Genomic DNA, 15,562 nt, shown 5'->3' on the forward strand with positions numbered 1-15,562 from the left:
GCACAAACTAGAAGGGTGTACTTGCAGAAATGAGAATTGTCACTGTCATTTGTCATATGTTACATTCTTATTAATATGTCAACAAATCTAACAGTTTTTAAATAATTGAGATGCGTTATGTTATATTTGAACAATGGAGAAGAAATTACTTAACATCATCATTGGTGTAACCGGTAGTGTAGCTACAATAAAGTTACCTTTGATAATTGAAAACCTACTCAACATTACCAATGTTGAAAATGGATATAAATTTGAGGTAAACAAGTCATAAAATCCCCCTTATGTTCCGTGCGTAATTGTGCAACGACAAATGTTAATTTTTTCTCTCCCTCATTTTCCAAAAGATACAGGTAATATGTACAGAGAGATCAAAACATTTTTTCAAAATAACTGATATCCCAGAGTGTTGCTCGCTGTTTGACGACGATGTCGAATGGAGCTCCTGGAATCATAGAGGGGATCCAGTGCTTCATATTGAACTCGGAAAATGGGCTGATATGTTAGTAATAGCTCCTCTAGATGCTAATACTTTAGCAAAAATATCACAGGTTAGTTTTGTGTTATATTTGGATGCTTTTGCCTAATCTGAATATTAAAACTACACTAATGTACCACTTCTTTATCAAAACTAATATTTTATAATTTTGAAATGGTAATATAGTATTATATTATACAAATAATTACAGGGCATCTGTGACAATTTGTTGACATGTACAGTAAGAGCTTGGGATGTGTCTAAACCGTTGCTGTTTTGCCCTGCTATGAACACTCGGATGTATCAGCATCCGATAACAGCCAAACAAATTGAGACATTAACAGGTTGGGGTTATAAAGAGATACCATCAATTGAAAAGAAACTTATGTGTGGGGATACTGGTATTGGCGCTATGGCTGATGTGGATACTATAGTGCAGAGGATACACAGTACAGCTCAAGATCATGTTAATAATAAAAAGGCCTGAAGTTTTCATTTCATACATTCTTGATATTGTTGAATAAATACCCAAATTGTATTTAAATGTTATTTGTTATTGTGTGTACATGACGCTACTTAATAGAAATAAATATTGTTATTATAATGAATATCACAAGTTATTTAACACTATGGCATATGGGGACAAGTCGGAGATGAGGTTATTTCAGAACTGAGTGACTGTTCTGTCAAATATCTATATATCCTGTAATGATTATATTAAATTAAAACAATGTATAATGTTAATGTTTATTGCATCACTGAATACTGTTTCTAAGCTAGCAAATACATGCAATGAACAAAATCAACTCATGTACACTCGACACCACATAACTATACAATGGAAATGTTAAAACTACTTTGTAATCGTGAGAAGGTTATAGAAGTGACAGTGTTTTTATCTGTAAAGATTCATTCAGATTTCAGCAAACAAAATCAAATAATCTAGACTTTTTCATTACTTCTGGTGACCAAAGTGTTAATAATTTTTTCTTGTCCTTGCTATACTCGTGCCATATCTGTAACCGTTCCCAAAATTATAACTAATCAAACGTATTCTTTTTAAGAATCATAATGAGAGAATAATATACAGATTACATTATATGAAATAACTTTTAAGCTTTCAACATTTTTTTTTATTGTTTGAAATCAATGCAACCCTGTTATGATGCAGGCGTGAATTTCGCAATATTTTGAAACTGAATAAATAAAATTAAAAACTAAGACGAGTGCATACTAAGCACCGATCAAAAGCACTCTGACCTAAACTATAATTATAAGAAATTAATAAAAATCAAACTGAATATTGACAAAGATAAATATATTATGTTTGAACATTAAATTGTTATATACTATATCGTGCATGTCGGCTCTAAATAAAAACCATAATAATCTATCAAACAGAATCACCTCAAGCATCTTGAGTTAAGCGAAATTATACAATATTTACAATCAATGAACAGCGATCAAGAAAATAATATATTTACAAATGGATTATTTCGAGAATGACTATCAGATCAGTTGTATCCGAATATTGAGAATAAATAATAATTACACAAACAATAATGAAACGGAACATACAGCGGATCTTATTAAAATTAGGTACAGAACTGTCATGATGGCTGTGAGAAAAAAACCGTAACCGTTTGTCATTGAAATCTAATGTTGCCATATCAAAATAAAAACAAAATATTATCACAACTGTACGAAATGCTACTATTAAATGCAAAAAATCTAATCTACTCTGTTACTTTAAGACGATACAAAATAAATACTATATACTTATGTATCATTTATAAACATAACTAGTCTATGGTAATACGATTATAAACTTGTAAAAATTACATCGATTATATAAAAAGTCGGTTAAAAAACTGTGCGTATATCGAAGGCCATGTCAACAATCTAGCGATACTAATTCAATATACTCCGTAAATGCTGCAATCGTCATATAACGGTGCTCCGAGCGGCGTGCGCCGAAAACGTGTACAAAAACCGTCAGCTAACAAGCTCGTTGTAAACAAATAGAAAACGCTGTAAATTTGTCTTAGCAAAATATGGTTGTGTGGAATGAATCGCGGGCGTATCAAACGTTTGTCTTTATATAAATATTGCACTTATCAAAATAGCACTGGACGCTCGGTATCAGTGTTACGGTATTAAAATACATCACATCTGTCCTCTGCACGCGTGTGTGTGTGTGTGCGTGTGTGTGTGTGTCTGTATGTGCGTGTTAGACGACCGTCTCGTTCTGTTTGTCGAACATCGCCCGCGTGTACTTGGATATGACTTCGTAGGTAGTCTTGATGAGTTCACAACTACCCTCCACTTCGTAGTCGGAGGGCGCCACTTTGTATGTGGACGCCTTCGGCTTTCTGTGGTACTCGCTGGGGAAGTCGATGTTGTCCTCTATGTTGTAGATGGCGATCGGTTTCTTGTGGACCATCTCCAAGTCTTTACGTTTCTTCTTGGCCGTGAAGAAGCCGCACTTGGCGTCTATGGACATCACGGCGTTCTGTACTGAAAAATCCAGCGGTTCGCTGGATGGTTCGTATCATACGTCCAGTTCCTCCAGACCCTTGGAGAGACGGTGTGAATTGATTCGGCGTCGGTGTGAGCGTCGGACGGCGTCCGCCCGTCTGTAGGGCTCCGATCGTAGGCCGTGCAGGATGTCCTCTAAGGCCCCGTTGTACACTTCGTCCTGATGAAGAAGTTTCTTTTCCACAGCCTGTGATTTCGTTTTCAGTTCGTTTATTACCGCCTCCTGGAAACAATGGACATTAAATTACAATGAAAATTGTTTTTTTCATGTGTGGTCACACGTAACAGATAAAGCTTCGGGATTTTCGTAACATAGGATTGGTCTTCTCACAAACAGTGTAACATGTTTGCTGGTGCCATGTATGTGAAGCAACCGTCTCATGACCATGGAATTATAATACAAACAGGTGAAGCTCAAGACAATTTCAAAGTACGTTTTTAATTCAAACGTCTCTATCATGAAAGCCATAGAGTGTATGTTAGTAGCAGCTTTTAGGATTTATGGAGTACTTTAATTCTGTTTCATCCAACAATGTGAGTACTAAGTCGTTAGTGTATAAAACTCATGCCGTATAGTATCAGTACATGCAGTGCAGCCACCAGAGATATAATAATGTTAAGAGAGGATTGCAAAAAGTACTAAATGTAAGATCACGATTTAACTACGGGCCGTTGATTGGCTTTTTTCAAACTTTTTCTATAGACATTTTATATAGCCACTTAAAGTAACAGACAATTTACGTGTGTTTTCTGTGATAAGTACTAACTAAGTTATATCTGCAACTAGTGATTGTACAATAAATGAACGAGGCAGCGAAAATTGGCGAAAGAATATTGGACGAGAGAATAAATTTTAGAATGCTATATCTAAAATTTAATAGCTCTGCAATATTTTTTGTTTTTCGTCACCTCATTGCCTTCACATATCTTATTTAATTCCTTAGTAACTAAAGTTTGAATATTACCTCTATAGCAAAGTGCCTAATGTACGTTTTACTGAGCGATATAATATTTGTATGTGGTACATTTTTACTTCATTGATTGAGCGTTACGTATCACCCTTGGTGGACGAAACCGGTGGAAGCAGCTAGTCAATAACGTAAGATTAACGTGACACAAACTCCGTGATAATTATTAGATACAAAATATTATCTGTGTGGATTTATTAAAGCGTTTTTGTTCCTTGGGTGACGAGACAAGGGTGCTTCGCCCTCATGCATGGTAGTGCTTCGCCCGCAGTCAGTGACTCACTTTACATTACGTGATGTTATATACAGGGACATTCCGTATACGACTGGTTATTGACCGACCGTTAATGAGTTAATAACAGGTTAGTTAACACAGGATATGATGCCCCATTTTGAAACTTTCAACGACTTACTCCTAGTCGTGTTAGGCTAGGTCTAGTCTAGACCGGTCTAGGCTAGGTCTGGGCTGTGCCTCAGCTGTGCCAAGTGCTGCTGCAACAGCCCAGCGCTGACGGCCGCGTAGTTAAACCTCTGTGAGAAATTGTGGTGTTACCATCACCGCTACTATTGTTTAAATGTGGCAACATTTTGAACAAAATTATATATACAGGAAATTAAGAATGTTAATTAAGAAAACAATATTGCCACATTAATGATATGCTATGATGTGACAGCCAGCACCAAGTTAATTAATGAAAAAAAAAAAACTTATCGAGGCTGAAACTACATTAAAAAAAATATATGAAAAAGGGCGGAAAAATAAAAATACTTTTTGAATTAAAATAGATTAAGGCAGTGACATACATTCTTAAGTATTCAAAGTTGTCAGATACAAAATTAAAAAGTATATTTTTTGGAACGTAAAAAATACATCATGTAAAGACAGACGTTCGCAATAATACATCCTGAATATATAGAATAGTAGGATCACTGTGAACACTGATAGTATAGTTAATAGTTATTAAAGTAATCATCAAAACTAATGCAACTAAATACTGCTAACACAAGGATCCACCGTCGAAGCGCTGAAGCGATATTTAAGCGAAAACTGTAATTGCTTAAAATATTCATTAAAATTGTCTGTCAGAGTGATGTGTAATAGAATACTAAGTCAGGTATATCCCATACAAGACTTATACTCACTTGTATCAGGGCTAGTTAGTGTGTGTATGTTCTATGTGTATGTTAGTGTGTGTGTGCGCCAGTGTGTGTATATCTTCGATTGTGTGTGTGTGTGAGTGTCCGTACCTGTTGTTTCTTGTGCGCAACCTTTGCCCTCGCGGGGTCTACGTCTGAGTGCGCGGCCTCCAGCCGCCTCCTCTGCTCGTTCTCGGCATCAGCTTGCTGTATTCAGACATTAATGTGACGTTTCGTGTTTATTTAATGAATAACTACTATATGTCGTTGCTATGAATACTAACCTTAAAGGCTCTCGTAAATCTAACGAGAAGCGAGAAGAAAGCGTTCGCGTCGCAGCTCCGCGGCGCCTCGCCGAAGTACTCGACACACGCAGCGAACGAGTCCTTGACGGAAAGGTTGTAGTTTTATTACGAGCCATCTCATTAGATGTGACGCACGCGACAGTTGAACGGGAATACGATAAATATATGAATATTACATCTGATCGTGTATGGATGTGTTAGTTTGCCGGCATGTACGGATATGTCCGTCTCTTTCACGCAAATATTACTTAACGGATTTCGATGAAACTTCCCAATAATGCATCTTACAAGTCGGAATACCATATAGGTAATATTTTATCTCGAAGGTCCGCATCACGAGTTCAATAGCATACACGCGGAACAGACCATATATTATTCTCACACTAAGCAGCGGAGTCAGTCGTCGATCCATGTTCGCCTCACCTGTGCGTGCTTGGTCTCGGCGCGCAGTCTGCGCAGTTTGTCCGCGGCGTTGTTGACGAAGTCCCTCAGCACGTGCGCCCCGCGCGCCTCGCTCTCCCGCCGCGCCGCCTCCATACCGCGCTCCAACTCACACACGTCAGATACCACGTTCTCCAACGACACTGGACACATATAAAGAGGATTATTTTAAGTTAAATAACAGTAAGCCGGCCCGCCCATACATCTACAATAATTTTGTACAATCAAATTGAACACCCTCTTTGAATCCAAACGTTCAATAATATTTAGCAATGAGATTGACAAACATTCACGGGACTGAACCGATCACAACCGCCCGAAACAGTGAACTGAAAAGTATTGCGCAATACTAACCCGACACAGTAGGAAACACAAAACGGTACAAAACTCCTGGTTGATGATTGCGCAATTTTTCAATATTATCCCCACACCGCTAATAATATTGTACAATCAACTGTACTGTGCAATATTGTTGTAGATGTATGACCGCCTAAGACATTTAATTCCCTTTTAAATATTTAATACAAACAATTTTTATGATAAGAGTATGGACTGGGCATTAAAAAAATTATGTTTTACTAATGTCAAGTTTGAGTATGAACTGTAAGCTGTGCCCACCTTGCGCTGCCTTGTCGATGTACAGGAGCTCAGCGTCAAAGCTCAGCAGCTCGGGGAAGTTCTGTCTGATGGTGGCCACGATGTAGTGCAACAGCGACACTCGCTTGTCCGTCGACTTGGTGTCCATCAACGTGTCCAGGGACTGCAGCTTGAACCCGTAGGCCGGGCCGCGTTTGCTGCTGTTCAGGTAGTTACCGAAGGCCAGAATGATCTCTAGAACGTTCCGCAGCTTCTGCGACGACTTGACGGACGACGAGCCGGATATGATCGCGTGGATCTGCGGAGTGATGAGATGTATGTTGTCGAAGAAGTTGCCCATGTAGCTCATGATGGCCAGCTTGGCGGAGATCCGCTCGACCCTGGCCAGCTGCATGAGGAACTTGTCCTCCTCCGTGAGCTGGTTGACGTTCTTCTTCTCCGCCACGTACTCCTTGTAAGCCTTCTGCTCCGCCTCCGTGGGCACCATCCTCTGGAGTATTTCGACACTCTCCAGAGGTAACTGTTTCAGATCCAGGTTGTGTATCGCAGCGATGACCTTCTCTACGGGCGTGTCCAGTTTTCGTCTGGAGATCGCTGTAACCAGTTCATAATTCTAAAATTAACTATCTGTTTTATCGTTAACTTCATAAGAGGTTCAATATTTTTGTAAAACAAAAGATTCATAAAATTACCAAATCATGGTAAAATAACAATATATATAATAATACACGAACGACACTTTTTTTCACTTTTATGAAAGCATTAGCTTGGCAATGATATGTAAAAAAAGACTGTTAATGATATCAAACACTCAAATTTTTATGACGAATATCATCCCGCATCCGCGCATGAGTGTGCTTTGATCCGTTTGTTATACATACAATAGGTATGTACTGTGTATGTGTGTGTGTTTTGCTGTAACAGTGTGCGTTGACACGTGTATATGATTTGTATGTGTGTGTGTCCGTACCGATGTTCCTAAGCCGCGCGTGTTCCAACAGCGACACAGTGTCGGGTCTCCTGAACCTCTTGCTGGGGAAGGAGGCGAGGTCGTCGGGCTCCCGGGCCGGACCGCAGCCCCCTATACGGAACCTCTCCTCGAACTCGGCGAAGTTGATCCTCCGTCGGGGTCGCTCCTCGTCCAGCTCGTTGAAGATCGTACCGCGCACCTTCGTACATCATATAAACATTTAGGAACATTCATTTATCGATCAAGACACCAGAAACGGGAGAGTTCGTCTCCAGTTAAAATATAAATCACTTTTTTGTTCCTCAGATGTCCATCTATCTTTGTGGATCACATTTTTCAACCAATACCAAATAAAACAGCCGATTAATTTTAAATTTAAAAAAAGCAAAGCTCCTGATATATAAAATGTATTTTTAACGTTTATGTATTTTTTTTCATTCCAACCTTGTGAACCCAGACTCGCGATTACTGAGCAGATTGAACAGAGATTACTGAGCTGTTAAAATAAAATTTATACATCAGAAGTCTACCACAACTCACAGATAGGGACAGCAGGGTTTAAGTTAAATTAAATACTTGAGTCACGTTAATGTTCAGTTCCCACCTGATTTGGTTTCAGCGCGATCCAGTTGAGTGTCGGCAGCTTGTACTTGGTGTCGACCTTCCTCTTTATGGTCATGGCGTCCGTGTGTATGGGGGGCGCCATGAGGCCGGGCGCGGGGGGAGCCGGCGGGGCGGGGGGAGGGGGAGCCACCAGAGGTGGAGGGGGAGGAGGAGGGGGCAGGGGAGCCGCCGGGGGTGGGGGGAGAGGCGCCTCGGGGGGGGGGGACGGCGGGGTGGAGTGGGGGTGGACGTCACCGTTGGTTAGCGGAGCAGGAGGAGAGATGTGACCGTTGACTGGACCCGTGCCGTTACATAGCGCGTGTGAGGATATAGCACCCACTGGGGAGATACAAAAATGTTAATAAGTAACTTTTTTCCGTGACACAAACCGCGAGAACTTTGGAATTGGACTCAAACAGAAATGCCTCAATTGTGTTAAAATAACAATCATCTTAAGCAACCGACACACACGCGACAGTGCTTCACTGTCATTTTACCAATTGGAACATCGAAACGAAGTCGTAGGTGGTGAGCGTACTATCTCAGTATAACTCGAAGGAAACAGACGCAGGCAGCTGTTCCAATCCCTCATCATCCGCATGAGGAGGATGCGAGGAATTATATATCATTATTATTTGTGTTTTGTTGATGTTTCGTCAGCTTTGAGCTGATTTTAACCTCTACGGGCCGAAACCAATTAACTACGGCATGTAGTGTGTTAGTTACGTGTGTGTTGTGTGAGAAGGTGAGATTTCGTTTTCTTCTAGTTGCATGAACTTTCTTACTATTCTACACGTGTTTAGGATGACTGCTTCTTGTATAGTAATTTATTATTATTAATATTATATACTAACTGGAGGCTCCTCGCGGTAGTGACTTGGTCAGCGATTCCAGTTCCTGCACCTTCGACTCCAACATCGACTGCCTGTTCCTCGAGTCCTGCTGAGCTCTCCTCAGAGTCGACACCTGAATTTCACGTGTATTTTAATTAGTTTTATGACACTTGTGGTTGTGATCGAAAATACCCTTATTTATTGTTTCAAGGAACTATTAACTGAACTTTAAACTACCTTCACCGTAGTGTATTTTATTTTTCAAACAATCCCTTTTCAGATAGGGTTAATTAAGTTATAATCTGCGTATTCATATCACATTATATCAGCGGTCTATTATCATCTATATGTTCCTATATATAATGTACGTATGCCCTTCTTCCTCACCTCCTCCACGACCTGCCTCCGTGCTTCAGCGAGCTGGTCTCTCTCGTGTCTAACTTGCGCTAGTTCCGCCTCCAGCGTTGCTTGTTTAGCGATGGCTTCTCTCTCCAAGGACGCCAGCCGCTCGTGAGCCTGATGGAAACAGAAAGCCACATAAAGTAAGTAAAGTGTTGTTAATAGTTGGAAGAAGTTATTGACACCCACACTTTTGTTAGGACATTAGCATCTCGTCTGCGCATGATCACGGTTGCTGTAAAGTACAGTATGTGGTAAAGATAAAATAAACGCGTCGGTACATCCGAGAATCTTAAATTTTATGTAAATGAATATTCGCGAAAATGTTCGATATCATTTTTTTAGGACTTCCGATCTGAATATTAATTATCTTATATAAGACCCTAGAGCTGGTCCGTGTATGAGTCAGCAACTGTACTGTATGTAATGGACTCCTTACATGTCCCAATTCATCCTCCAGTTCATTGACCTTCTCCAAGGCCGCCGTCTTCGTCTCGCTGTCCTCCATGAGAGCCGCCACGTCGAACACGTTGTCGAGGTACGCTGATATTTGGACCTGGAAAATATACATTAAATGTTACACTCATTTCTAATAATTATTATAGTTATACTATAATTTCTACGTTTTAAACTGAATTAAGGTCATATATATATATATATATATATATATATATATATATATATATATATATATTATGATCATGATACAATATACCATATATTATAGCACTAGTGACCTGTAAGTCTTCGCTCTCACAGAGCCTCAGCCTCTCGAGGTAGTCGTCTAGTTTGAGCGCCGTGAACTCGTACTGGAGGTGCACCCGGAAGTTCATGTCCTCTACTGAATGTACTATTATGTTGACGAACTGCATACACGCCACCTGCAACAATATGTGTTACAATTTAAACTCCGTTATACAAATATGAACCTTAACTTGCACATGTTAAAGTCGAAAATATGCTATTTTTAATATGGAATTCTCGTAAATCTTACATTAGATTACAGCATGTGCGGAAATGGACTATGGAAAGACAGCTCGGTTGTTTTAGTATCAACTTGACTGTAGCTGTTAGCCCTAATGGCTTTGACAGCATCACCGGGACGGACTGATCGGTACTCTTACCAGATACCCATTGTTTTAATGATTCTTAATGAAAATGTAATTAATAGGTATATAGTATAATTATTAAGATGATTAATAGCGGACACGGTAACAGAAAACAGTCTTAACAGATATAGTGAACGGAGGTGACGTCACTCACCATGAACTCAATATGGAAGCTGTCATAGTTCATGAAGTACTCCATGAGAGTGTGGAACCTCCTCGGCTCACCGACCACCTCCTTGAAGTTATCGAAGGCGGAGAGAATGATCTGATGACCGCCCTTCACCAGGCAGATGGCCGCCAACAGTTCCAACACCAGTGCCTTCGTTCTGAGCGAGTGATGTACCAGGGACAAGGCTATGCTGTTGATAGCCTCGCGATGTTGGATCACCATGTTGAAGCCATACTGGAAACATGAAACGAAAGAGTGATTAGCTGTTCCAAATAAGAGAGAAAATATATCAGTCGTGAAAAATGTACACGTGTTCATCATGAGTACAAATGGTGCCAGTATCAGTATTTTTAATAGCTGAAAGGCGTCACGAGTTCGCTAGTCTGTATTAAACTATGACTAAAAATTATAAGCACTCTTTTTTTCAAACCAGAATCTTGATGATGGATCATCAAGGCTGGTCATTATGAATGAAAAGACTAACTGCCTTCAGCTTTAAAAACTTTGCATTATCTATTATCCAAGTTAATTCCACTGATAAAACCCAGCAGCCAGCTAGCCCTCATCTCCCCTCCTCTACCTTATTGTTCATGATGGCCCTCATGCACATGATGCAGACGTGTATATCATCAGTGGAGGCGCCCATGTTGAGCCTCGCCGCATGCCTGGTCCTCCGTCTGGCCGCGGCCGGGGACCCCGCCCCCGGGCCTTCGCCCTCTGAGTCCGCGGACCTCGCCCTCCGCCGCCACGTGGAGCCCGCACCCATCTCCGGCCCGCTGCACTCTGAAGTCGTCGTGTTCGCTGGTAAAACATTCAAATATATAATAATATTAACCAACAATTAATATGGAATTATTATTTCAATGGTAAGTAATATTTGTATCAGTTTGCCAAATAATCGTAAACAAGACATTACATCTAGTTATCTCACAGTAAGAGTGAAGTAAGCTGAAAAATCTTCCCTTCTTTATAATTTCCTTATCTTCCCTTCTTTATTATTCCCTTCCCAATAGGTATCACAGTGACGTCATAGTCATACCTTGGTTGATGGCGTCTGTGGAGTGGCTCCTCGCGAGTGCTATTCGCTGTTCGTGCCTCATCATGCTCAGTCTGAAGCTGAGGTAGTCGATCAACACGTCCAGACCTTGATTCTGATCGTTCAGGAACTCACGGACCCATCTACGGAGCACGAACGTACCAAAGGTTAGGAAAAATTTATTAAGTCTTTGAAGTTAAAATATTTCTTTATTCTTCTAACTTTGTATGTAATGTGAGTATCGCTTGATTTGATTCAATTTTAATATAACATTTGTAAGACCCTGTCTTCTCGTCGTTCTATTAAAGGGATTGACGCGATAATATTCACAATAAAAGAAAAATGTAATAAATAAATAGTTAGTGATGTGCTGGATACCAAGTATATGTACCCCGGATATTTCAAAGAAAAAGATTTCATTTGATATTATTGGCGTAACTATTATTTATCTTTTTTCTGTTAGATTATTACTACATAAGAAGATAACAAATTAGAAAAAAAAACACCCTTAAAAAAACAATTATCTCGTGACAGGAAAGGAGTCAAGTATTGTCAGCCGTTGTTTTGTGACAATCGATAAACTTCCGTACCCCGGCACATCACTAATATTTGTATATTATCAATGAATACTTACTCGATGTGATTAGTTCGCAGTGATATTTCTAAATCCCTAAGAACCTGCGTCGACGTGGAGTCGCCGACCATCTTTCTCTTCTGTAATTATCGATGTGTTAATATATTGTAATATAGCGAGGTGTTCAGCGATGTACGCTAAACGCGCTAACGAGAATACCTTAAAAATGAAAGCGACAATAGCTTCCTGCATGGAAATCACGTCTTAATTAGGGCCTCTACACTCAAAGATCCAAAGGTCAAATATACAAGGACGAATTATTGTAATTATTGTCATTATATGGTGTTTTAATAATTTTATAAAATTAATATAATTATTGTCAGTATATGAGAATGACGACTATATATACGTATGTAGAATAAGAAACAGCTGATCTCACTGGCCTATAGCGTATATAACATAAGTGTAGGACCCAGATAGGACCTCGTTGAATATATGTCTATCCTAGTAGTGTGTTAATCTCATCTTGTCAAAACAATAAATATCATAAATTAAATATAGAAATTTTAACCACTATGTGTTAAAATCATTGCGGCAGTAATAAATAATTTACTATATATAAACTTCTATACCCATATGACTATTACTCCTTCTCTATGTATGCTTAATTGAGGGTAAATTTTAAATCACAATGAACATATATTCATGGTAAACATATAATATGTTGTTGACGGAACATAATTCTGTATCTTAAAGTAATTTTGAATAAAAACACAAAAAACCTTCATTCAATATATGTAACAAAGTAATAGTTTTTTAATTTTATGATTCTGTATAACTTTAGGCAATCAAAACTATAAATAAGTAGTACTATAAATAGTAATCAGTGTAGTTATCTCGATCAACTTTTTGGACGTATCCCTATATTTGATCACGTCTTTACAGAGTAAACGTTCTTTTCATATGCCATCAAACTGTTAGCCCACCATCAACGTTTAATCTGATTACGATATAATAGCTGTATCATACTATTTTAATATTATTATTTGCATTGATTCCTTTAATATTAAGTATGTATACTTAAATGAAATACATACATAGCAGTGCCATCTATAGTCTCTGACGGGACGTCATAAATATAAAACTGTCATTTTTTTACGCTAAAGGGGGCTAACGAGCAAATGGCCTACCTGACGGAGGTAGTACCATCGCCCATGGGCATCCGCATCATAGCTTTTGCGGATGTGTTGCCACCCTTGATTGGGGAAGAGGGGGAGGAAAGGGTGGGAAAAGGGAAAGGGCAATGCTTTGTTCCTTTAGGAACTACAAATAATTTTTGGGATTGATTTGAGCTATACGTTGTTCTAATGCATCCTTTTCCAAAGTGGGCGCTGAATGCCTAAAGGAAGGCAGTAAAAGATCCAGAACAAAAAGGTGGTCGTTGTTAAAAGCCGGGGGGTTATTTGTAATTTCATTTAGGTAGGATAAGTTATAGTGGTTTTTCAGTACGTGAAAAATGTGGTCGCTAAAAAATTATTTATCCTAAAAGTGGGCAGTGGAGTAAATAAGTTTGGGAATCTTTGTTCCAATATAATGTTCCGTTCATTAACGTTTGCGTCAAATCAAACTTTCGAATTCATAATCTTCCTAGATTGAATTATGATGAATATTATAGTTACAAAGTATCAAATGTACTACAGGTTCGTATTCACCTGTAATATATTTATTTAAGTTGAGACTCCAAGCCCAGACGACGCGACCTCATCGATTACACTGCAGTAAGCGTGTAGAGGGCAGGTGACACTGTCATATTTATGTTATGATTGAACACATCTTAATTAAGTTTCCAAACTTGCCTCTAACGACACAACACAAAATGAATTTCTGATACTTTCAATGTTTCTGAGAGGTCTCCGCTTCCGAATTTTCATTGTCACCATACACGCAGCGTTTCCTGTTCCTAATTAAGTAGCTTACGTGAATACTAATAGTTAGATCTATGAATGGAACTGTTAGCGCCCCGTATGTAGTAATCATACCGACACCACATGAAAAGTCGAACCCGTTCCAATCTAATCCAACTTATCGAATGGCATCGTACTGTTTGCGGTCGGATATCGTTCGATACTATCCGACACGTGATGATGCTTTAATCGAAGCTATGTGTGCATTTTATTTATAGCACCATAAAGTTATTATAACTTTGTTTTATATACATTTTTATAACATATCCTCACTCATGATACGTCGTCCAACATAATGTGAAACAATTGTTATGACGCACACTTCCCACGGAGCATCATTAATAGGTATTGACTCATCACAAAGACATTCGTTACAGTCGGGAATGTTCTAACAAAAATTTTAAATAAATATCTTTGTGGTCTTCAATTGAAGGGAATTCAGTGAAATCAATCGACACCGCTACAAGATCTGAACGGTACGCGGTTACGCTGTTAGTAACGGCCGAGTGATTCGCAGTAGAGGAGCAGACACAGTCTCCGACAGACAAATGTATGTATCTAGCGAGATATAGACATATGAGTGGATGTAACGGGTTCTAGAGGGCGCGGTCCTGAGACCAAACATTCAGACACATCAAGCGAAGGGTTCTTATCTCTCAAATTTTTAATAAGGTCTATTCATTCCATTCCTGCCTTTGATGACTGACTCACAGACGTCACCGAAAACCGTGAATTCCGTACAAATCAGGCGATATTTTATTCATTTTAGAATTAAAATCCTTAAAAAAGTGCTATTAGTCATCAAAGTATGAGTAGCGTAGATGAGAAGAAAAATTGTGATTAGTTTCAATAAAGACTTAGCAGAAATGCTAGAGATATGTAATATGTGACTACACAAACGTGGCCATTGGACTCAGTGTATTGTATATGCTACGAACAACACTAGGAAATGTAACTGTCTTTATTCTGTTAAGTATAATATTAGTTTATAGTTTACGTTCAACTCACTCTGTGACTCCTGGACGCCTTAGGGTCAAGGTAGGTCCTCAGTTTGTTGAGATAGTGGGCGGGCGAGTCCTTCGCCTGCACCATGTCTTGGTCGCATATGATCTCCCATTTCTTTTCCAAGTCATAGTTCCGCAGCAGCTTTGCCTTGTCTGGCGGCAGGTCCATGGACGCCTGGAACAGTAAAACATTTTCATTATTAATAATCTCAGCACGAGGTTTCCGTCAGTTTATAAACCAAACCTACTTTTCATAAAGACGTCAAAATTAATATGCATACCGTTCACACTCTTGGAAAACGTATTTATAACAATTTTGTCATACATAAATTCTGTCAGTTAATGTTTATTCTACCTGTTCTTCTTTAAATAAATCTCTACATGTTACATTTCTTATAGCACATGTAATAAGTCTATCTCCTTCTGTGGCGTCTTCTACC

General features: G+C 39.1%; 2 protein-coding genes across 3 annotated transcripts; one reads left to right on the top strand and one right to left on the bottom strand.

Moving 5' to 3' along the window:
- Positions 1-63: 63 nt before the first annotated feature.
- On the top strand, positions 64-1,083 carry LOC116770402 (phosphopantothenoylcysteine decarboxylase). The gene is made up of 3 exons (XM_032661864.2): positions 64-256; positions 345-548; positions 687-1,083. Exons 1-3 carry the CDS (start codon positions 134-136, stop codon positions 960-962), a joined length of 603 nt encoding a protein of 200 aa, XP_032517755.2. The 5' UTR covers positions 64-133; the 3' UTR covers positions 963-1,083.
- Positions 1,084-1,210: 127 nt separating this feature from the next.
- On the bottom strand, positions 1,211-15,296 carry LOC133320187 (formin-like protein). 2 transcript variants are annotated; one of them, XM_061527700.1, is made up of 17 exons: positions 15,127-15,296; positions 12,215-12,294; positions 11,584-11,723; positions 11,125-11,345; positions 10,530-10,778; positions 10,004-10,147; positions 9,706-9,822; positions 9,255-9,383; positions 8,889-9,000; positions 8,036-8,373; positions 7,432-7,630; positions 6,483-7,055; positions 5,847-6,007; positions 5,403-5,504; positions 5,230-5,325; positions 4,395-4,512; positions 3,095-3,236 (listed from the first exon to the last, which is right to left on the bottom strand). In XM_061527700.1, exons 1-16 carry the CDS (start codon positions 15,289-15,291, stop codon positions 4,432-4,434), a joined length of 2,907 nt encoding a protein of 968 aa, XP_061383684.1. In that variant the 5' UTR covers positions 15,292-15,296; the 3' UTR covers positions 3,095-3,236; positions 4,395-4,431. The 2 variants fall into 2 exon arrangements, with proteins under 2 accessions (XP_061383683.1, XP_061383684.1); XM_061527699.1 differs by lacking the exon at positions 4,395-4,512 and having other exon boundaries at positions 1,211-3,236.
- Positions 15,297-15,562: the final 266 nt, after the last annotated feature.

The sequence above is a fragment of the Danaus plexippus genome (genome assembly GCF_018135715.1).
Source record: "Danaus plexippus chromosome 13 unlocalized genomic scaffold, MEX_DaPlex mxdp_15, whole genome shotgun sequence".
Lineage (NCBI taxonomy): Eukaryota > Metazoa > Arthropoda > Insecta > Lepidoptera > Nymphalidae > Danaus > Danaus plexippus.

What these genes read in the sequence shown, in the direction of transcription:
- LOC116770402 (XM_032661864.2), top strand. Translation starts at nt 134, where the DNA reads ATGGAGAAGAAATTACTTAACATCATCATTGGTGTAACCGGTAGTGTA. An exon ending in AAAATGGATATAAATTTGAG is followed by an intron (nt 257 to 344) that starts GTAAACAAGTCA and finishes ATTTTCCAAAAG; the next exon opens with ATACAGGTAATATGTACAGA. An exon ending in CTTTAGCAAAAATATCACAG is followed by an intron (nt 549 to 686) that starts GTTAGTTTTGTG and finishes AAATAATTACAG; the next exon opens with GGCATCTGTGACAATTTGTT.
- LOC133320187 (XM_061527699.1), bottom strand. Translation starts at nt 15,291, where the DNA reads ATGGACCTGCCGCCAGACAAGGCAAAGCTGCTGCGGAACTATGACTTG. An exon ending in CTGCGAACTAATCACATCGA is followed by an intron (nt 11,724 to 12,214) that starts GTAAGTATTCAT and finishes CGTGCTCCGTAG; the next exon opens with ATGGGTCCGTGAGTTCCTGA. An exon ending in GGAGGCAGGTCGTGGAGGAG is followed by an intron (nt 9,001 to 9,254) that starts GTGAGGAAGAAG and finishes CGTGAAATTCAG; the next exon opens with GTGTCGACTCTGAGGAGAGC.